The sequence below is a fragment of the Thamnophis sirtalis genome, unplaced genomic scaffold (assembly GCF_051295495.1).
Source record: "Thamnophis sirtalis isolate CommonGarterSnake01/CBP01778 unplaced genomic scaffold, rThaSir2_p1.2 scaffold_3, whole genome shotgun sequence".
NCBI classification, from domain to species: domain Eukaryota; kingdom Metazoa; phylum Chordata; class Lepidosauria; order Squamata; family Natricidae; genus Thamnophis; species Thamnophis sirtalis.
The window spans coordinates 121,426,329-121,450,653 of NW_028261383.1; the positions used below are offsets into that span (position 1 = coordinate 121,426,329).

Consider the following 24,325-nt stretch of genomic DNA (forward strand, 5'->3'; position numbering starts at 1 on the left):
TAAAATGAAATATTTAGTATGCACAGTGAAATATTTACTCTTATATTTCTTTAACTCCATCATGATAGCATCAGACTAGATTTCATCATTTGTATTATAAGCTACTGCTTAAATAATAAGATCCATGGAAATATATTACTATCACTAAAAGGGCATAACAGTATGACAAAGTTGGAAGGGATCTTGGAGGTCAGACAGGAAACCCTACACCATTTCAGACAAATGGCTGTCCAGTCTCTTCTTAACAATCTCCAAAGTTGCAGCATTCACAACTTCTGGAGACACGGTTTGACACTGATTAATTGTTATAACTGTCAGAAAATTTATTCTTCTGGGTTGCTTCTCTCCTTGATTAGCTTCCATCCATTGCTTCTTGTCTTGCCTTCAGGTGCTCTGGAGAATAGGTTAGCTCCCTCTTCTTTGTGGCATCCTCTGAGATATTAGAACTCTGCCATCATGTCACCCCTAGTCCTTCTTTTCATTAAAAAGATAGTGTCTTCTGAAGATAACTTCTTGTGTAACTGGCCTGGTCTTTTCTGTAGATTGACAGATTGGGTTTGGAATCTGATTAAATGTATGGTATGCAAGGTTTTAATGATCTAATCAATGTCCACTGTTTGTTAGATCTCTGTACGAAAGAATGTGTTAATATATCTACAATATATTAAGAGCTATTACTTTCAAAAAGTTCAATTGTGATCAAGAAAAGTGCCTTTAAACCATCTACCATTTAGAAGACATTTGCAAAATTAATACATTCGTTCTAATCTGCTGGCAATTTTCCACAATGCTTTTTAAAAAGTCCACTGTTGTTTAGCTAGGACTGGGTATTATTAAATTGCATGCAAAGGATTTTCTTAATATATGTCACAACTTAATGCTTTACTACTTTAAAATATCTTTTGCAAATAATTACAGTATTTGATATCTAAAGCACAGGGAGTCATGGATCCAATTCATTAGTGATCTATAAGATTTTAATTATCTTAGTAGTGTAGTTGTGTCCCTGTTCCAAATTCTATAATCAGGTGAACTTTATTTATGACAGGCACAGTCCTTTTTATTATGTAATATTTCCCAATCTCTCAATGAATATGAAAGAAGCCTATGTTTTTATACTATCAGAGCACATTAAAAACTCCTTTATAATAGTTGAAAAATATTAGCCCTACAAAACAATGTTTAAGGTCATTAATTTTAAGTTGGTAACTAATTACCTCCTTATTCTTACCATTGCAGTCAGCTGATTAGTTTTTAAATTATTTTATAGCTCTTAATTGATTGATTACATTTAAATAAATTTACATATTTTAATATACTAATCATTGTGCCATTATAAGGTTGATAAGAAAATAGGCTTTTTTTGTCTTGAGATTGAAATATGTTTAATTTGTGCTATATTGGTAACAATAAGGGTGTGGAACTTTTCTTTTTCAGACACAGTCTGGTATAATAGTGTAGAGGAGACAATAATACAAAAGCAGAAAAGTTCCGTTGTTTTAGATAGATAGATAGATAGATAGATAGATAGATAGATAGATAGATAGATAGATGATAGATAGATAGATAGATAGATAGATAGATAGATAGATGATAGATAGATAGATAGATAGATAGATAGATAGATAGATGATAGATAGATAGATAAATAGATGTGTGTGTGTGTGTACATGTGTATATAAGCTCTATCTATATAAGATAAAGTGTGTATTGTTATCTACTTCAGCTGAATGTCAGCTTCTGCTTCCTATTGTTTAGAGAAAAAATATATTTTAGCTTAATTGCTATCAACTACATTGGATCAGACTAAAACCTGATGGGCAAAAGTCTTCCCTTCTGTTTCAGCATGATACACAAATTCCTTTGGCAAATAGACAAGCAGACATGAGAGCAATGGCACCTTCTCTTTTCTATAGTTTAGCAACTATTTCATTTCTGGCAATCAGAAATAAATTGCTGGATATATCCATTCTAAATAGTCATTGATAACCATAGCCTCCAAATGTTGTCCAAGTCATTAACAGTGATTCTACTCTAACTTCTATTACAGGGGTCTCCAACCCTCAAGCTGTGGCTCAGTACAGAGCTGTGGCCTATTTGGAATTGAGTGACTCTGTGAATGGTTGGCTGGAGTGTGCATATGCACCAGGGGTGGGTTTCAAAGATTGTTCAAACCTACTCTGTGGGCGTGGCCTCCTTTGTGGAAGTGGCTTGCTGCCCATGTGACCGGATGGGAGTGGCCTGCCACCCATGTGACCTGGTGGGAGTGGCCAAGACGATATTATTACTAGATATTACTAATGACTAGATATTATTAATATTACTAGATCATTATTAATGCATAGATAACTGCGGGACATTACACACCCACCCACACCCACAAACTATGACAGTGCTAGGAAAACACCAAAAAAATAAAATCCCCCCCCTCAAAAAAAAAAAGACTGCCAATGAAACCAGTTTTTTTTTCCTAAGCCTAAGAACAGGAAAGACAAAGTCACTGGAATAAAAACCATCAAGGCAATGTGGAAAATTATAAAGGACAGGCACTCACAGAACCATCAACCACCTCAGAATTACCTAAACAAGGAGGGTGAAACACACTGCCTTGCAACAAACCTGGCCTGCCCATAGAAAAGCAGCCACTTTGAGACACATAAACCTGGTCTGAACACTTAAAAGCAACATATTGCATCACAAATAAAACATTTGCAAAAAGGAATAACATTTCTTGTAATAAACATTCTATAAACAATAAATAAATAAAAATTCCCTAAACTAATTAAAAACTACCACATTCAGAGAACACCAAAGGACCCCACAGTCCTCTCCCTCCTTATCTTTTTCTTTTTTGTCCTAACTTTCTCCTCCTCCCCCCCCCCCAACCCCACTTCCTTCTAGCACTGATGTTGTTACCAAACTAGGAGTGCTGGAGAGGAGCTCTCACAGGGCGAAGAGCTTCCTGCTACAGGCACAATCTATCTGCAGCCGTAAATGACTGCAAGCAGCAGCTTCAATCACCTGCTCACAGCTGACAGTTGCGTTTGGGAGCGGAGGTGGTGGCAGCAGAAGTGGGCACAGACGGGATGTCCCCGCTTGCTGAGTAGAATGAGGCGGCGGGGATGCGTTGTTTCAGGGCGCCCCAAGCGCCAGCTCCTCTGAGTGTAGCCCATTCCCCCTCCCAAGAAGACCGTTTTCTTTTTAAAAACGCCTCTGCAGACGATCTTGAAAACCTGCGAGGCATTCCCCCACCCCATTCCTGGTTGCCTGTAGCCTCGGAAGCTTCCGCAGAGAAGCTTCTGCAGAGACGTTTTTAAAAAGAAAACGGTCTTCTTGGGAGCGGGAATGGGCTGCACTCAGAGGAACCGGCAGGTTGTGCTCCTGGTTCTGGGGATTCCCCCCCCCCAAAAAAGACCAGCTGCCCATCTCTCCAAATCCTTTTCAGGATTTTCTTTTTAAAAAACGCCTCTCCGGATGATCTTGAAAACCTGCAAGGTTGCTTTGGAAGAGGTTGCTTTGGAAGAGGTTGCTTTGGAAGAGGTTGCTTTGGAAGAGGTTGCTTTGGAAGAGGTTGCTTTGGAAGAGGTTGCTTTGGAAGAGGTTGCTTTGGAAGAGGTTGCTTTGGAAGAGGATGCTTTGGAAGGGGGAAGATAGGCAGCATTCCCCCACCCCATCTCTGGTTGCCTGCAGCCTCGGAAGCTTCCGCAACTTCACAGTAAAAGCAATTAAGAACTTCTCTCGCTCGTGAGATTTTCTTTACTGTGCAAACGCTTGCTTTAAGGCTGCAGGCTCCCGGGGAGGGGGGCAGGGGGAAATGCTGCCCATCTGTCCCCTTCCAAAGCAACCTTGCAGGTTTTCAAGATCATCCGGAGTGGCGTTTTTTAAAAAGAAAAACCCTGCAGGCACCCAGCGACAGGGGCCAGGAGTGGTACCGGCATTCCAGAAGTTAATTACTTCCGGGTTCACCGACGAACCGGTTTGCACGAACCGGTGCGAACCGGGAGGAACCCACCCCTGATATGCACAGCTCAACTTGCACGAGTGGTGGGGTAGTGGACACTCAGATGTGTGTGCAATGGCCCGCCACTCCAGTAAAGTTCCATGTGTGTGTATGCCGCATGGCCCAGTTCCCCTCACCCCCCGCCGGGCCGCCAACCTGCAAAGGTGGGGGACTGCCATTCTATTAGCTGGTTCTTTAGTTTATGTAAATTTTTAGGGATAAGCATTTCATTTTATCAATGTATGCTGAAAGTATATTAAGGAAAGCTGGGCTAGAAGAAGATGAGCAATGGTTTTAAAACTGGAAGAAGAAATGTTAATAACCTGCATGATGCCAATGATACTATTGTGAGGGCTAAAAATGTAAAAGATCTACACGTTCTGGTAATAAAAACCAAATAGCACAGTGAAAAAATGGGATTAAAATTAAATATAAAGAAGAGCAAACCAGCTTTAGAATTGTCAATGATAATGTCTGCCTTTTAAGCTCAGCCATCAACATTAAAGGAACAAGCAGTCAAGAAATGTGCTTCAGTAGCATTTAGTTAAGCAACTACAAAAGCTTTGGAAAAGATATTCAGATGCCGTGTTGTATGTATACTTACAAAGATCAGAATTCTACATAACTTTGTAGAAGTGAAAGTTGGATTTTGAAGAAGCAGGATAAAAAGAGTATTGATGCTTTTGAACTTTGGTGTTGGAGAAGTGTCCCAGGTGATACTATTGCTTGTGCGATTCTGATTGTTAGAGAGTAAAAAGCACCAGGAAACAAAATGGCTGGTAGAAATAAGAAAAACTCTTCTGTTAATGAATCAAAGATTCCCCCCCACAAATTTTTTTAATAAACAACATTTTTTTAATAAAAAGATACCTTGAAGTTCATTTTCTAAGAGACTGCAGTCAATTTAAATCAGAGTGGACATTATAAATTTCTTTTTTTTTTTTTTTAGCCCTTTTAATCTTTAATCAAAGATTCTTTTATTACATTTTCATTTTCCTTTATACAATCACTTAAATACTGTGCAGTTAAAAAAAGAAGAAGCAATAAACAACTCATAACACTTCTATCCTACATACACCCTTCCTTCTACCCCTCCAACTTTCATTTCTCCCTTCCAACAATCCCCTCTTCTACTTCCCCTCCCCCTCAGCCATTCCTTTCTCCCCTTCCCACCATCTCACCCTCCTTACATTCCCTTCTCACTCCCTCTTAATTCCCCCCTCTTCTTTCCCTCTACACCTCGCTTCGGTGTATTTCTAGTATTCATTGGTCTATTTGTTTTGTACTAAAACAAAAGAAAAATAAAAGGAAAAGAAAGAAGAAAAGAAAAAAAGAAAAAAAAGCAACAGTATCCAAGTGCATTCATTGTTCTGAAAATTGAGTCTATACTTCCACCCTCCCCCCCACCCACCCCCTGAACCCCCCTCCCTGACCCCCTTCCGACTTCCCAGGTCCCATTCCCGGCATCGTTCTTTATCAAGCAAAGTCTGGAGTATATTGAAACCAAATAGATTAGAAGTTACAAAATAATAAAAAATAATAAAAAATAAAGAACAAAAAAGAAAAGAATAATAAAAAGAAAAAAAAGGGAGGGGGGGTAACCCCCCCCCCAAGAAAGAGAAGTCAATATACTCTCTAACATTAAACTCAGCTTCTCATTATTTTTAAAATTTTAAACAATGTCTTTACCTGCTTCCGCATATAAATTCTATACCTCCCATCCTGCCTTTACCCGTGTCCGCATATATATTTTATCCTCATCCATTGCTCCTCTCATATTTACTCCACCCTCGTGTAGACTCTCCAGATAATCTTTCTTAACCTTGTATTCAAATAACAATTTATACAAAAATCAGCTTACATTCTGGATCAAGATAATCTAATTGAACTTTCACTACCCTTCCATCTACCCCACGCACCCGACTCCATTCATCCCAAACCACAATCCAAGAAAACTATGATCTCCGCTCTCCTCGCCCCAAAGAATAGATCATGCGCAGTTTAAATTAAGATTCAAACAAGTCTTATATAAGTCCCATATAATATATGTCCAAATTCAGCACCGCTTCTTTCAGTCTCAATATCTCTTCATCGGTATACAGCTTTGTCATTTTATACCAGACAGGAGTCCTGAAATTTTATTCAAATTAAAAATTTAAGAAGTATTTTAAAGGCATAGCTGGATCTTTATTCTTTACTCTTCTGCCCTTCCGGAAAGGGAAAGCAACACCCGCCGCCTTGTAGCCACGTGTCCCGCTGCTTATCTTCTCCTTCTCCTTGTCTTTCTCCAAGTCCGGATGAATCAGGAAGTCCCACCTTCAGGGTTTTGTAGTAAAAATCTCGGGCTTCGCAAACAGAATTGAGACGATATTTTTGGTTCTCAAATGTGACTGTGATACCAGATGGCACTTCCCATTTATATTGTATCTGAGAATCTCTGAGTTTTTCAGTTAAGAAAGTGTAGTCTCTCCTTGCTCTTAATATTTGAGATGGTATTTCTTTAAAAACAATCAAGTCCTGTCCATCGATTCGCATTATAAATTTCTTAAAGATCAGCTTAAGTATAGTGTAGCAAGTTGTGGTCCTCATCTCTTCCTGATTTCTATTTAAGCACTGAATATAGACCAAGATGCATTTGAAAGTGTGGCATATTTAGTTGAAACACCTCTAAAGGGAGATCCCCCCCTTTAAAATATAAAGTGGCAATTTACTGTTGTATGAACAAGCCTCTGTCTTGCACATAGCACTTTGGTTTTGAAGCTGCAGCAGCAAGGCGAACAAGCTATCAATATTTAGAAGAAGTTTTAGTTTCAATTATTCAAAGACATTTCAGTTTAAATTATGTTTTATCAGTGTATTAATTGAACACTGGATTATAATTTACTAGTTCCATAAAGGTTTGATGCAAAGATTTGATTAATCCAATTGGGGGTGGGGGTGGGATAGATGCTTCTGATCTTTTGCAGATGCGCCAAAGGAGAAAGAGGATACCAGGGAAGGATGAGCCTGAAGTTTGTGTAGGCTTGTTCATATAACCCTAAACATACTTTAACGTAATATAAAAGTTGACCCTTTGGATAAAGCAGCTGGCTTTTAAATGCTGTTTAAACACATGAAGTAAAAGACATTTTTGTCTACTTGGATAATGTAATAATTTTTAAAGCTGTCTCTCTTTATTTCTTATATCATAAAAACAGATGGCAATTATTTCTAGAAAGATGACTAGAGTTTATTTTGGCAAAATTTCTGTTTACCTACTGAAGGAATTTTATGCTTTTGATATTGGCCCTACATTTTTTTGTCATGTAATATTCAGTCCTGTTGTGCATCTGATATTTAGTTTTTCCAGATTGCCCCTCTGCAAAACACTTCTTAAAAATTATTGCAGTTGGCCTGTTGCCATATCTAAGTTATTTCTCAAGCCAGCCACGTGGGGTTTTTTTCCTCTGTTATTGGTATCTTTGGACAGTATTTAGAATTTTGTAGCAAGAATGCTCATGCTTTTTCTTTGAGGTAAAACATCTCCCATTTAAACCATTCTGAGAACTACCAGAAGCATTTGGTTTGGTGCAGATAATACCTTTTCTTGTCTAGATCTTTGGTTGATCTGAGGTAGGAGCTGATGTAAACCAGTATGTTTGGTCGTATTATTTCTGCCAAGATTAGCATGTGTGATTTATTTGTTAGTATTTGAAGGCAGGTGTGTGTGTGTGTCCCAAAACACCACCTATGTGTGTCCCAAAACATCATCTAGATAGCTTTGTAATATTTTGCTTTAGGTAAGGAGCACCTGCAATATCTTACATTTGAAAACCTAACGCAGTGCTGTCTCCTTTAACAAATTACTTTCACTGAAGAGAAGATTGTAATCTGACAATTTTATCAGGTAATTGTTTATTTGTTTGAAATAAAGGGCTCAAATTTTTAATGGTAATTATGTAATGCTTTGATGCATAATTGCCATATTATACTTGGATGGATTCATCATCTAGAAATAGCTGAATCACTCAAAACATTTCCTATGTAAAAATATGAAATTCTAACCAAATTTAGATGTGAGCTAAAATATTGCTTTAAAAATGTCTTGGTTTGCATGTAAATGCAGGTGGAAGGGCAGCTCCTTTGTGTCTAACTGATCAATTCATAAAGGCATTTCAACTCAGATAATATAAGCTTCAATTGTGAGTAGAATAATCAGATAACAATCATATGAGTATATGCTATCTAAACCTTTCTATTTAAATGAGACAAAACCATTTTGTTTGGAAGTATAATAAGTAAATAATATCCATGAACACCATCCTCATCTCCAATTGTTTTTAGAAAATATATTCTGCTTGTATTTTCTATCACAATAGACGGTGATAGAGTCAGGGACGTGCAGTCAGGGGAGGTGGGGCCTCACCAGTGTCATGAGGAAAAGAAAAGAATAATTAAAAGGAAAAAGACTAAGGTAGTTGCTGCCAGACTCCAGAGTCACAGTGGATGACTCTGAGTCTGCTTAGTGCTAACTGCAGGGGGAGGCGATAGAACTACGGGCCTCCTTTGCATAAGGAATTTTTCGCCTTTTAACCCTTGCTCAGAGTTAAGCAAGGGTTAAAAGGCGAAAAATTCCTTATGCAAAGGAGGCATGTGGTTCTCTGCCTCCTTATCTGGCAGCAGCAAATCGTGCCTAAGTTGCCTTTTTATTTAATTTTTTACATTTTCATCATGGCGGGCGGACAAGAGAGAGTTGAAATCCACAGCTGGAAAAGGTATGTGGATCGGACGGAGGGAGGGGGGGATTCAAAATTATTATAATTTAATTTGTAATTTTTTATTGTGAGGAATTTGTGTGCCTGTGTGTGTGTGTGTGTTTCTTCACAGCGGTGGGGTCGGAGGAGGTGGGGGGGTCAAGGCGGCAGAGCGCAGCAGCGGCAGGGATGTTCTCGCCACTGTGTCCGACAGGCCAGGCATCTCGCATTTATGTCTGCCATAAACGCGAGACGCCTGGCCTGTCGGACACAGCGGCGGGGACGTTGCTTCTTCCCGCTGCCGCGCTCTTGCCTCACCAACCATAATCCTCACCGCATGTCACTGGATAGAGTCTACTAGACAACCCATACCTCATTATGACATTTCAGAAATATTTCCTTATTGAAACAGAGGAACAGAATGGCCAAGTGTGGACAAAGAAACCAGTGGGAGTAGGAACAATTGCTGGCTTCCCCATTGAGTTTCCTTGGGGTAATCTGGCAGGGAGCAATATAAATCCCTGCCTCCAGCAGGCAGGTAAGTGGCTGCTGTTGGGTGTGGGATGGAAAGAGGAATTATTAGAGTGGCTGGGAAACTGTCCTGGAACATAGATAGCCAGCTGTGTAGCATGCTGTTGTAGTGAATGCCCTCACTGAGCATGGATTTGATAAGATGATCTGTAAGGCCCCGCCTAAGTGTAATGACCCAGGGCTGGGCATGGAAGCAATGCGGCCGGAACAAAGGCTTAACTCCCCTTTATTGCACCAACTTTCCTTCAAAAGTCCTACCGTTCACTGCAAGTCCAGGAGCAAAGCTCTAAACACGCACCTCCAATAGTTCCTGGCTGCTATTAGTCCAGAGGAGGCACACAGTTCTGAGAGCAGCCACAGTTCAGGGAATTTGGTTCCAAGGAGTCCTTGTCACAGGAAGAGTTCTCTGGGACTGTAGCATAACCCGGAGCAGAACTGTGTTGACACGAACTCGCACATAGCCAAACCAGGCAAGCAGGGCAAGGCACAGCAAAGTATCCAAATGTTGGTAACAGCATGTAAGACTGGAAAAAGGCAACACTTGTTCTGACAAGTGCCACTCCCAACAGCATCTCATTAAATCTCATTCCTCAGATAAGCCTTGCAAAGAGGGGCGGGGTACCCTCCTCCCAAATTGTTGGGTCGCTCTGATCTGACCTCCGTGCTCAGGGATCGGGGGAGGGAGAGGTAATTGCTCGTTGCTGGAGCTCTGTCGCTCCGCTGCCTGCCCTCTCCTCCCATCCTGCGCCCTCTCTCCTTCCCCGGCAATCCTTCCAGGCCCAAGGGATCTGGGACTACTTCATCCTAATCCTCCGATTGTTCCTCCGTAGGCCCTAGCTCCATCTCGTCATCCTCCTCAGACCCAGACTCCAATGGGGCCATGACGCTCAACCTTATTTCTTGTGTTTTTAAAAGCTTTAATAAGAAAAGATTTTTTTTTAAAAAAAAAAACCAGAACTTTAATTTTTGCGGCAAAATGTTCTGCATCGGTTGTTCAATTTCACAGTTGTGGATATAGTGAATGATGTTGTATTGCCCCATTAATTTCTATGTGATTTCATCTATTTTTATATATTTTGACTTAGCAGGTTATGGTAAAAGAAACCAAATGTATTAATAGAATCTTTGTTCTCTTTGATAGTGCATTGTTCTTGGATAATGTTATCTCGGTGGGGATCAGGGTCTGCGTTTTATTCCAGTTAAAAATTCAGGAAATGTTTCTAGTTTTGAGCAGCAGCAGAGATTTAAACGAAGTCAGTGTTTCATCTATATCCCCAGTATATACATTCCTGGTTTGTATTAAATGTACTGCAAATATAATTCAGCCCAGTCACTGAGTTTTATAAATGAAGTTGAAAAGATTGTAAAACACAAAGGCTGATGTGAATTTTGTAGGAAATATAAGCTTTTTAAAAAAATTCTGTGGTAGCACAGAGTATCAGGGAAAAGAAGATTGGCATCTCTGCTTCCACCTAAGTGTAAGTGCCTGATTTCCACAATTAGAGATTAATTGAGGCATTTGTGAAAGACAAAAATAAAGCTTCATTGTAATTTGTTAAGAAAATAGTAGGATTGCATATATTTGCCTGTAATCTTGGTTACAGTTTTCACTTAGTTTTCTGTATTCCAGGGCCATGATGTGCTCATTTTGAAGACATTCACTTTTACATCTATATTGTGTTATTGTTCATTATGCCTGGTAACATTCAAAGTTGAGTATACATCCATGATGACGAACCTATGGCATGTGTGCCAGAGGTAGCATGCTAGCCCTCTCTGTGGGCACGCACGCTGTCACCCACTGCTCTTTTGGCTTCTAGCATGCACATGAGTGCCAGGCATCTGGTCTTCATAGGCACCAGAGCACTAGGAAACATCCAGAAAAACGTCCAAAAAACAAGCTGTTTCTGGAGTGTTTTGGTGCCATTTTCAAGCTGTTTTAGGACTGAAAATGGTCTGAAAAATGGCCAAAACACAGGCCCCCAAATGGTCAAAAAGCAGGCATGTGCGCGCTGGCCAGCTGGTCTTTGGTTTCTGGTGATCTGACGCGCACAAAGATCAGCTGGCTGGAGCTGGGCACTCAGTCTGAAAAGGTTTGCCATCACTGGTATATATACTGCTCTCCTACCACATGGCTCTAGTCTTAAAAGTGATCACAAACATCAGTTAGTTCACAGTCCCAATGCAAGACTTCTAAATAGATCTCAGTGCACGGAGCATACAACCCTGGCAGTATGCAACTTGTGTTAATTACTGATTTGTTTCCAGTTCGAAGTCAGAGTACTAGTTTGACCTTTAAGAACTCTAAACAATGCAAGGCTGGGCTATATTAAGGACGGTCTGGTTTCACACGTGCATGGCCTTCCCCTCTGGTCAGCATTTATTCATTTAATTATGAAATTTATTTGTCACCCATCTCGTATGCAATGATTCTGGGCAGCTTACAAACATTAAAGCATTGAAAACATTAAAAACATCAATAATAGAAACACAGCCAATAAAATCATTAGCAAATAAAATCATTAACACCAGATGGCAAAGGAGGGATGCCTTTTTTAAAGGCCTCTTCTGCTGTTCTTTACCTACAGAAGTGAGAATGTTGGATATATAAAATGTTACTCATTAATTTGGTGTCCTGACTATGGAAAGTTGGTCCAGTTACTGCTTGTCTTAATAATGCCCAGTGAAAACATGGGGCAAGTAAATATTGGGTATTTAATGGAGTTTTTCTTTTGAAATAATTTACTTTTCATGCTTCTCTTAATACATTTTAATAACTAATTTATATTGCTGTAATATTACGTTATAAATTGCTGGACTGTACAGAGGATATTACAATGTTTTGGAAATAAATTTATTATGTAATTATATCATAGAATATGGTTCTTAAAAGACAAAATATATAAAGCCTACTGAAAAAGCATAATTGATTATTTGTGTAATTTTGGAGCTAACTAAAGTTAGGTGGGTCTTATATTTTAAAGATATAAATAAGAATATTTATGGCTCTAAAATAGGGAATTTTAAGGGAATTGTAAGGAAATACTTTAGGAAAGAAATTTGTTCATATCAATATCAGTGTGAATATATCTAATGTCAACCTGTCAGGGTAATATATAAATCAAGGTGCAATTGCACTTTAAGATTCACAAATTTTAAAGAGAGAGAGAGAGAGTGTGTGTGTGTGTGTGTGTGTAAGAGAGAAGAGAGTATTAGATTATTTTATGACGCCTTTATTACTTATAAGTAATTCAAGGTGACAAAGATACATACTGCTCATTCCTCCTATTTTCCCAACAACCGCAAACCTTGTGAAGTAGGCTGGGCACCCAGTCCAACGTTTATGCCTAAAATGGGACTAGAACTCACAGTCTCCTGGTTCCTAGGCCAGCACCTTAATTGCTACACCAAAAATTATTCAGTATATTATTATTATTATTATTATTATAGAAAGCTGTTTCTTAAAATGGAGCAAAAATAAATTAACACTAGAAAAACAGACACGTTTTGCTATTTCTTAATGTCAGCAGTTGTAATTCCATATAGGTAGTTCTCAACTTACGACTATTCATTTAACAACCATTTGAAGTTATGATGGCACTGCGATATTGTTGAAGTGTTTCCTTAATGTAAGTTTCCCCAAGTTTAATATGCTCTTGATATCAGAAAGCAGAAAAATATTATTACGGCATACATTTAGCGAGATGAAGAAAAACAATTTTAATATATAGTATAAAGTTTTAGAAATCACTGAGATGTCCAGAAATGTTGTTTTGAAATTTTCAGTTACATGACCAAACCTAAAGAATGTAACATTTATATAGAATGAACTCTGCTTCCTAAGTGTTATATGTTTGATTACTTCACTTGCTTATTCAAGCAAAGAGCATGTTGATGAATTTTAATTTCAAGTGCATTTAAGAAGAATTGTATTTAATTCTCCCTCTTAATATTTTCTTAACTTTTTATTTTCTTAGTGCCAGAACCTATTAAGACCAGTTTAAGCCAGCCCCAACCTGCCGGTACCAGTACCAGTACTTCCACCAGCACTATTACCAACAATAATAATGGCAAGCGTGCATCTGCCAATGGGCAGCAGCCAGCTGCATCCCGATACCTGCCTCGTGAGGTGCCTCCACGCTTCCGCCAACAAGAACAGAAGCAGCTCTTAAAAAGAGGCCAGCCTCTGCCTGCTGGAACTCTGATCAGCACAAGCCCAGCGCAAAGTACTGGACAAGTAGGAACAAGTCCTCCTCCACAACCAGGAGTAGGTGGACATCACCACCCCAGTAAGACCCAGATCCCCACAGGTGAGTGATAAGGTTGAAAGAAATGTGTTATAGGCGTGACAATTGTTTAGGTGCTCAGCTAAATAGTTAATATTTACCTCAGAGTGGTTTGGTTTCTGATTTAAAACACCATGGTCATGTAGAAAGGAAGACACATTGTTCTCTGTTACAGAATCAGTTTCACTTGGAAAGTATAGGTGAACAATACAGAGACAAGACCTGAATGAAGTAATGTTGGTAGCTTACTAAGCAGGAGATTCATTGGAATCCTTTGTTGATTATGGGCCACTTTTGGCCATAATCTAACTAGAGGATTTTCTGTGTAGGTCTTTGAGTTACTCTATAGAAGAGGCAGAAATAAAACCAAAGTTGAAACCATTATTAGAGTAGACTATAAAAGCATTGTTTTGAGTGTTTTGAATGCAAAGCAGAGCTCCCATGTTCATAGAGATTCATTTTGTGCTTGAAATCAAAATTTGACTGTTCAGTGAAACATGCATGATACACATACATGCATGTTTGTGTATATAGTTATATCCATGACTTACTGTTTGAGAAGTGCTACTGTAGCTCATGCAGACTTCATAAGTTGTCAGTCCACTTATATGGATACACACAAAAGCAGGAATGCTAGGAATATAGACTTAATTCTGAATTATTTGTATAGTGCTGTCTTAATATATTTTTTCAAAACTGAATGGTTTTACATCCAGATGTTTGAATATTGCTAATGCTTGCAAATTGGCTTCTCAAAATCTGACTGTAAAGTTATTAGCTATTTAAAGTAAGCCATGGTTTTTGCAATTGTTGCTTTAAGAAATGTCAGACCATGAGTTGGCAATCATGCATACTCTAAATGTATTATGAGATATTGTAGCAGGATGAACTGCTCCTGTGAGAGTTAATGGGCTTTAGTCCAACTTGTGTCATAGATGAGTGGAATTACTTGTGGATCTCAGAGTATATTTCTTCCTAAGAATAGCTTGAGAAAATGAGAGCTGAAAAGTCTGCTGAAATTGATCGAGCAATGTTAAATGCAAGACTTATTTGAAGTAAGTAAGTGAAAGGAGAAAGCATCTTCTGTCATATGAAACAGCACTCAGATGATAAAAAAATCAGGCACTTAATTCAGTAAATAGAGGGAGACCTGTAGTATTGCCATGCTTTTAAATTTAGTTTTTAGGCTGTACTTTAGGCTGTACGTTCCGTTTTAAAAGTTACTGGAGACAAGAATACTATGCATGCCAAAATTAAATTATGGGGTTTGCAACTACAAAATGAAGCTGTTGACTTTGGAAGGCTCTAATAGAGACTTAGGCAAGATCTTAAGAATGTTGGACAATTATAAAGAATTGGTTAACCTTGATTCCTAATAGAATTGTCCTGTTCATAATATTGTATCTTTCATTATTGGTTACTAGCAAATAATATTAAGGAAACGTTATTTCCTTTATGTTTGCTTGAAGACTTTGAATTGGCATTTAGTTGAACTTTGTGTAGAATTATAATAGATTCAATAGACTTGTGTCTGATTTAAAGGACTGTTCTTACAATCATGAATTATAGCATCTTGGCCTAAGAAGTTGGCTGTTCTGCCAAAAAAGCACTCAAAACAACTAACAGAAACGAGTTAAAGGGATTTGGAAGTGGTGCTTACAGTTTTGTCCTCTGTCATCATTTATATTGGACTGAATCTTCACACTTACACAATATGTTGTCCGGTTCAGAAGAACACCAAGCCATATTGTAGTTTGATTTGTTTGGGGCTTGTTTGCTTGGGGCTTAATATAATATGCGACTAAGAATATGTAGTTACTCATTATGGTTTTCCATTATGTACAAATAAGGCTACTATGATTTATTCAACAAAACATGTGTTTAAACATTTTAAACTAAAAAATGTCTAAAAATGAGTTTATGTATACACTCATTCCCTTTTTGACTGCACTTCCTTGCTAATTTGCCATAGGCACTTAGATGAATTCTTAAGTGCTAATAAGCATTTGCAAGTGCAAGGGAAAATCTTCCTCCTCTTTTTTCCTCTCTCCAAGAGGGAAAGATTACATACAATATTCCAGTCTTTATTATAATTTATGTTTTTAAACCATTTTTCAAGTTCTTTGATTTTATATCTAAACTTCCTTATTTTCCCGGTATTGTTCATTTGTTTCCTGGCTAGGCTAAGCAACCTATGTTGAATGTCATTTTTTATTGTATTCTTAACATTAATTTTATTTTTTTCCCCTTTGAGCTTGACAACTGTGCTACATTGTGGTTTTACTGTGAATGGAATATTTAGCAAGACAGTGTCAAATATATCATTTATAACTGTAAAGTTAAACAGTTTTTTTAACTGTTGTTGCAGCCTTATATCATATGCTTTTTATTAACCATTTTCCTCATAGATTTATGATCACCATGGACCCCAAAATTTATGTTGCTAAGCAAGACAGTTGTTAAATGAATTGTGCCCCATAAAACAAGCATTTTGGCATAGTTTTTAAATGAATCACTGTAGTTTTTAAGTGAATCACATTGTTAAGTGAATCCATCGTTTCCCATTGACTTTGTCAAAAGCAAGCTGGCAAGGATACAAATGGAGATTACATAAACCTGGGATAGTGCTGTCATAAATATGTGCTAGTTATCAAATGCCTGAATTTTCATCACATAAACATGGGGATGCTACAGTGGTTGTAAGTGTGAAAACTGGCCATAATCACTTTTTTCAGTGCCATTGTAACTTCACGGTCACTAAGTGAATGATTGTAAGACAAGGACTACCTGGTACATATAATAAGGTTCATCTTTGTTATTGAGTAATTTTAAAATAGTAGTTCAATTATCACCATATATCCATGATGGTTATCATGGATATATGGCACGTGGATCCATATTTGCTGGCACGCGAGCTGTCAGGAAATATGTCAGGTGGCACGTGGATTCATGTTTGCTGGCACGCGAGCTGTCAGTTCCAGCACAAATGCGCGCGCTGGCCATATGATTTTCAGCCTTCCAGAGGGCAGAGGGAGGCTGTTTTCTCCCTCCCCAGGTTCAGGAAAGCCTCTGGAGCCTTGGGAGGGAAATAAATGGGCCCAACTGGCCAACCAGAAGTTTGGAAATAATCCATTTCCAGCCTCCAGGGGGCTGCGGGAGGTCATTTTCACCCTCCCCAGGCTTCAGGAAAGTCTCCGGAGCCTGGGGGGAGTTGCACGTGCATGTGCGGGGGATCATGCCGCATGCACTGTGGGTCACATGAGCATGCACAGGTGGGCGGGGCGCATTGCATTGTGGGTGTGGGCATGTGTGCTATCGCACATGCACACACAATTTTGGCACACCTTTACGTGAAGGTTCGTCATCAATGCCATAAATTATATATTTTTATTTAATTTATTAAACTCTTAACAGTTCAAAATAGGTTACTTTATTGTCAGTAAACCATAGCTTTATTAGATGCAAATATAAATCTGTCATCTGGATTCTGAATTGGATTCTAAACCAGATAAGACTTAATTTTTAAACCAAATGATCTTGATATCTTGGTGGTATTAAAGAGTTACATGTCTTTATGATGAAATCAATTTTTGGCAGAGAGCCTCACAAAGATTTGTAAGTGCTGATGCTTCTGAAATTTAAATATGTAAGTGGAGAAGGAAAGAGAAAGCTAGAACGGGATGTACACTTAAATAAAAAGAGGACAGAGGAAAGAGGCAGTGCTGGTGATCTTTTATTTTTCCAGTAAATAATTAAACGACATGAATAATACAATAATTTAGGTACAACATACATCTTATGTATGATTGTGGGTGGCTGACACTTAAAACAGGATTTTAAAAAAAGAATAAAACACAACTAATATATTATAAACATAAATAATCAAAACCAGCAACTGTGAAACTCACAGTGTTCCACAATCGATATAACCAAGAAATGGGTACACTCACACTGAAGGTCCCAGACATTACAGAAGAAACAACATTTTAATGTCTTGCAAATAGCCAGTAGGGTTTTGGCAAATCTGATCTTGGGAGAAGTGATGTTTCAAACTGCCAGAGCTGTGGCAGAAAATGTTTTTCTTGGGTCCCACTAGATGGCACTGTTTTGCAGATGGGATCCAGAATATTCCTGTCCTCCTGAATGTAACAGGATGGGTAGCCACTACAGATTTTTTTTAAAGGGCAAGTACATACTACTGGGGAGCAGAGATATTACAGGGGCTGAATGAACAGCACATAACTCCCCATGCCACCATATTTTATACCAGCTGAAGCTTCCAAATACTCTTCAAGGACAGCCCCATATAGAGTAGTCGTTGAATTAAGAGTGACTGTGGGACGGACTCCCTGGTCTAGAAATGGACACGAATGACACAACGTGAAGCTGTGCAAAGGTCCTTCTGGCCACAGCTGCCACATGGTCTTTAAGCAGGAACCACAAGTCGAAGAGGAGTTCTCCCCTGAAACCTGTTAATACATAAAACAGATGTGCATTTATTTTTAATAAATGAAATGTGCATTTGTGTACATTATGATTAATAATCATGACATTATGCCATATATATCCATTCTTTAGGTACAGTACCCAAAATAGTTTAAATATGAATCGTGTGTGGTCAGCTTTCAAGACAACTTAGCTGTGCTTCATTGAATGCATTCAGATTGTTACGAATGTTACTTTGCATATTATGCCAATGTATTATAGATATGAAAATACAAAGAAGCCAGATATTCAGATCACATCATGTCTATATTAAGATCTCACCAACTGGAGCTCTTCAGATGTGATGGAATTGCAAGGAATTCTGGGACCCCATAATATCTGGAGGGCATTAGCCTCAGAAGGCTAGTCTGAAAATTTAACTGAGACTATAAAGTTCAGCTGAGTTCAACTTCTTTAGAATGATTGTGTCTGTAACTGTAATAGTATTTTATCCCAGACACATTTAAACAGAAAATGTCTGATATCCCTTATAATGCAGTTTAATTGCCAATTCACCGAGAAGGCAAAAAGTATAACTATAACAGAGATCTTTATCCCAGTTGCCTCTATAGATGCTGCATTTTAATTTCCAGAATTTCTGGTTGTTATGGTTGTGATGCAAAGCTAGGAATTCTGGAACTTATAGTTCATCTATTATACAGCATGCCATGTCACAGGAATCTGATTCGCCAAATTCTGTTGATTATAATAAATACATTACCATCTCTTAATCTTCTTACATATTATATATACCATTTATAAACTGTTACCGCTTATAGTTAGGAGTCTAAATTTCAATGTAAATTCATTTTCATCACAGAATAAATTTTATGCAAGTGTATCTTTTAGATTGTCCAAAGTATGCTGTGCTAATGCCTAACACATGAATTCTATTGCAAATGAAAAATACTATCAGTTTTTTTAACTGATTTTGTTCTTGAAATGTTGTAATCTCTGCAAGATTAAAATTCAGTTCTTACTATATTCCTCAGAATGCATAACTATGAAACAAGAAATGCATTAAATTAGCTTCAGAAATTCAACTCATGAAGGTTAAAAATGAAAAAAGTGAAATGAAAATGTAGCCTTAACATATAATAAATGCAATATGACGAAATGGTATTCTATTGATAAAAGGAAGAATTCACATTTGGTAATTGACTAAATTTTGCATTTCTGAACTTAGATCATGAAAACTATAACAGCTAATTGGTAACCTTTTATCTCACAAAGGAACTATATATTTTTAGCTCAGCTAATTGGTTTTAACGGGGTTGGAAGTTGACCTCCTGTTTCTGCTCCTTATGTCCACTTGAAATCTTAATCTTCTTTCAAGAAGTGTATGATATAACAGCTGTCTTCTGTTAGGAATGATTGTAAAGCAAATCAAGTTTAGTGTTATAAATGACAGTTCTTATAGAAATAGATTATTCTTTGAGCAGGGATATGATTTTAGAATACTCCAAAACCTGAGCAATAGGGTGTAATAATACAAGTCTTATTTACAAGATTCTTGGTTTACTGCATCTGAAGAGCTTAGTGGGGCCATGCTTATTTATACTTAATCTAATTTCAGTCACATTTTATTTTATTTATTATATTTAGAGACTGTTAGGAGGCATATACCTTTTTTAAATAAAATGTTCATCCGCTTTGGATTTTCTGCATTTTTTGATATGTGTAATACACTGAATGTTATCAAAGTGTGTCTTACTAGTAACAGTATTTGATTGAACAAATAGCATCAGCCATTAGATGCTTGTTTCTTTTATTTCATAAGATATACTAATGGGAAACATTGGTTGCTACCCACTCCCCAGCAGTTCAGTGAATTCAATTAAGATAATAAACTGGCACCATATATACAACTATTTCATTAAACAGGACTGATTTGCGCTAGCTTATCCTACCAAAATATCACAATTTTGGTTTTTGTCATTACCACATGGTTCCTAGTAAATATCATGCTCTACTGAAAACAAATTAATTTCTTAAAATATAATTTTATTGGAAATTTTAATAACAATAGTAAAAGACAATGCAAACTAAACTTAAACAAAAGAAAAGTAAAGAAAGTATAGAAAGTGCAGAATTAAGAAAAAAGAAACGAACAAAGAGGAAGGAATAAGAAAAGAAATATTTAACATATTTAATAATATTTAAATTGCTTCCAATTTTCATCACAAGTACAAATTTAATAATTCTTCTCCACATAAAGTTACAAAAAGAATCTCTTCTTCTCTTAACCCATCTATTGAAGTACAATAGATCATGAACAAGAGAAAATTCTCAAATATATTAAGTTGACAAGAAAATGGATGACAAAGAATAATTGTGTTGCTTTGGAGCGGCCAAGTCAATGTTCAGATCTAAATTCTAAAGAAATATTGTGGTTGATTTAAAATGAGTAGTTCATCATGCTAGAGAATTGTCAAAATTATATGAAGAAGTTGCTTTATATCAGTCTGAAAGATTGATAACCAAGTGCAGGAAGTGTTTGATTGCAGTTATTACATTTACATTACATTTAAAGGTGATACAATCAGTTAACAATACAATCAGTGTCCCGATGACAAGACCTTGCAGGAGTGGATAGCCCGGATGCAAAAAGTTTGGAAAGTGGTGAGGGATGCGTTATGTCACTCTTTTGCTACATATAAAAAGAGTGCTGATAAAAGGTGGAAGGCGCAAGGACCTTTCCATGTAGGCCAGAGAGTATACCTCTCCACTAAATATCTCAGTCTGCTGTTGCCATGTAAGAAACCTGGAACCAAATTCATTGGGCCTTTCCCAATTGTGCGAGTTATTAACAGTGCAACTAAGACTCCCGCCCTCTACTGTGGAAAACACATCCAGTCTTCCACTGCAACCTGCTCCAATCAATCAGGACTCTGATATTAGAGGAGACCCACTACGGCCGCCAGCTCCGGTTACGGTAGATGGGGAACAGCACTATATAGTGCAAGATGTACTAGATTCCAGGTGGCACAGGGGACGGTTACAATAACTTATTTTATGGAAAGGTTATCCCCTGTCGGAAGCATCTTGGGTTCATAGCAAGGACTGTAGGGCATCCTACCTGGTAGCGAGATTCCACCGCAGACATCCCACAAAACCAGGGGGAAGGGGTCCTTCAGCTCCTAACTAACTGTAATTCGTAGCTCCCCAGATGCTGTCTCCATGGTAGGGGGGCCGCATGTCACCTCCGGCCAGCTCAGAGGCCTGGAGCTGCCATTCAGGGGGGAGAAGACTGGGCCAGCTGCCAAGATTCACCGTCCCACCTACACAAACTGAAGAAATGCATGCTAACAATCCATGATATATGCCGGGTGGTTTCATTCTGGGTCACAAGGTGATGGGTGTGCACACACGCGGGGTGCGGCTTATTTTAATTACCAATGTAGCTATAAAAGGTGGTGAGAAGCACAGGGTGGCAGCTCTGACAATTTATTCATTGCCTTAGTGCTTTGTTGGTCAGTTCGTGCCGAAGGAAGAATACATACTGCATTTCAAACCGTTTCTGTGTTTGTCTGGTTTCATTATCTCTTCGGAACCTGACAGGCACGAGTACTTCTTCATACAGATACATAAATGATGCCTAGCTGTATCTCCACTCTAGGTTGTTTGTTGGTTTGTCTGTATTTTCCCTCCTGTAGAACAGTTTGTCACTTAAAAGAAGGTGGCACTGTTTTTATGGTGCTCTGAAGAATAAGTACTTTCAGAAGGTCTTTGAAGGGTAATTGTATACAATCATTGGTTTCAAAATAGTTGAGTTTTATGGTAATATGATTATTATCATTATCTGATATTATTAAGTTCCTTGTGATGAAAACTGAGTTGTAGTAGCATTTTTCCAACCAACAAATTTTATGAAAAAATATGTTTTGGTGGGCCTTCCACCGTAAATAACACTACCTTCAGCATCTGATGATGTGAGTTATAGCTCATAGAAGTTTATGCCTTTTCATGAAGTTTGTGGTTTGTGAAGAGGTGGTACCAAATTCCTTTCACATTCCACCATAAATCTCTTTATCACATTTCTTTATCACTCACGGACTATGAGTTTTTTGAAGGTTTGAATGCATTTTAATTGTTTTAAATGTGCTTCAGTATGGTTTCTTCGTCATTATTGTTGTATTTGCACATGTGTTTTTAATTCTCTAAACTGCCCATACTCACACTGAGATGGACAGCTACATAAAATCCTTTGAAGAGGTTAATTGATCTTACAAATAAGCACATAAATAGCATATTTGGTAACTTTATGAAATAAGTAAAATAATTGCCAGCATTCTTCCAAACTCCCTTTATGTAAAATCAAGGCCCATATGAAGGTCTGATAATTTGCAGCAACATAATTCAAGCATTCAGAAAATCCAAAAGGAATTTTCATAAAATTGTATACAGGTGCTTGGATTCTTCCAGCAGTGACTAGATATAGATTATAGCTTATCTCTCCTCTCCCCAATGTTTAAATAATTGAAATAGCATAGTATTTTTAAAAAAAATGTCCAACCAACAACAATTGTACTGTACAATTCAATCTAGAAATAAGAATCTAGGAATAAGTATGGTATGAAAGATATTCTTCCATCCCCCTAGCATTGCTGCCAACAAAAACTTAACATGGGAAACTTTTATAAATAGAAGTCAAATGTTTGTTAATACACAGAATTAAATTGACTTGACAATAAGATGTTTGCCATGTTATCCTTTGCTTTATTGGAAATGACAGCATAAATACTTTAATACTATTTAATATTTGTTTATCTTTTTTATTGGAATTTCTCTCTGTGTTCTACATATATTTCCCTAATGTACGTATTTCACCCCAGTGAAGGAAACATACTGAATTATATATACACTCTTGGTTCAAAGGCATGAAATGTAGAATGCAGATTTTTTTTTTTTAAGTAATGAAAAGGTTTGAATGAAATGCTAAAACTATGTCCATGAATCTTTGGTACTAAGAAAAAGCAGTGTAACTACTGACAAAATTCAGGATACAGCTATACTTGTAGTACTTGCTTAATTTTTCTAATTGGGATCAGACTTGGCATCGCTAAATAACATAATCATAAAAAGGAATGTCACGTGATTTCTCTGCTTAGCAATAGCAATTCTGGATTTTCCAGTACTGTTAAGTGAATCCCGCACCACCAATAAGTGATGTCACATGGTCTCCATTTGCAATATCCTGCTGGCTTTCATATTGTTGGAGGCAGGTTACAAAAGTCCTCAATGGTGATTACATGACCATGAGATGCTGAAAAGTAATTGACAAGTGACTGGATTGAAATTGTGTGACTATGTGGACACTGCAATGGCCACAACTGTGAGGAGCTGTCATTACAACATTCATTGCAGTCCTAAGTTTGAATATTTGCTGAACAGGTACTTTTTAAATGAGGACTATTCAGGGGTGTCAAACTCAAGGCCCGGAGACTGGATCTGGCCCACAAGGTACTTAGATCTGACCTGCAGGGCCACCCTAGAAACAGCCCATTTTTGCTGGCAGAGCTCTCAGGCCATCCCAGGCACCCCTGACACAACTGACATATAGCTGGCCACCCCCACCCTGCCTCCTGAGGTCAAACACATTGAGGGCTGATGTGACCCTCAATGAAAGTGCGTTTGACACCCTGATCTATATAGTCAGATATATTGTGATAAATAATATCTCTTTTTAGAAGATTATCCACCATATGTACAAAAGTTACTTAAATTTATATAACTTGCAAATTTCAATATATTTTTATTTTTGCTATATTATGCAGAATAATTACTACTGTTAATAATTACAATCCTAACCATTGAGATCATCTTCAGTTGCACTTCTGTTTTTCTACAATAATGTTTGAAAAGTTTTAAAGTATCTCTAACTAGTCTGCTAACTTGTGATAGTAATGATAATTTGATCCATGAACAAGGGGGAAAAACATTGCTAAGTTTTGCTAAAAGTTAAATATGCACTTACATGTGCTTGGTGGAATATACACATCTATATCCTAATCTATGTTTTAGAAGCTAGCAAATGCAATATTTGTAGTTTTTTTCTTTGAAGTAATTATATTTGAATAATTACTTCTGGATTACCTGGAGCGTACTAGAGCAAGTATGTATGTATGTATGTATGTATGTATGTATGTATGTATGTATGTATGTATGTATTTTATCTCATCTTTAGCTTTCAGATTGGAAGGCTTGAGATATGAATGAGATGAAAGTTGTTGTTTTTTCCTGATCTTAAGTGAAGGGGTTCAGGGCTGCTTCCTTCCAAGTCAATAAGA

General features: G+C 37.6%; 1 protein-coding gene across 6 annotated transcripts in view; it reads left to right on the forward strand.

Annotated features, from left to right (window-relative positions):
- TNRC6C (trinucleotide repeat containing adaptor 6C) overlaps window positions 1-24,325 on the forward strand; it is a 136,644-nt gene that overhangs the window by 53,624 nt on the left and 58,695 nt on the right. For all 6 annotated transcript variants that reach the window (XM_087709858.1, XM_087709859.1, XM_087709860.1 and 3 more), the window contains exon 4: window positions 13,242-13,574. In XM_087709858.1, the coding sequence (XP_087565984.1) occupies window positions 13,242-13,574 (333 nt within the window). The remainder of the gene's footprint in view (window positions 1-13,241; window positions 13,575-24,325) is intronic.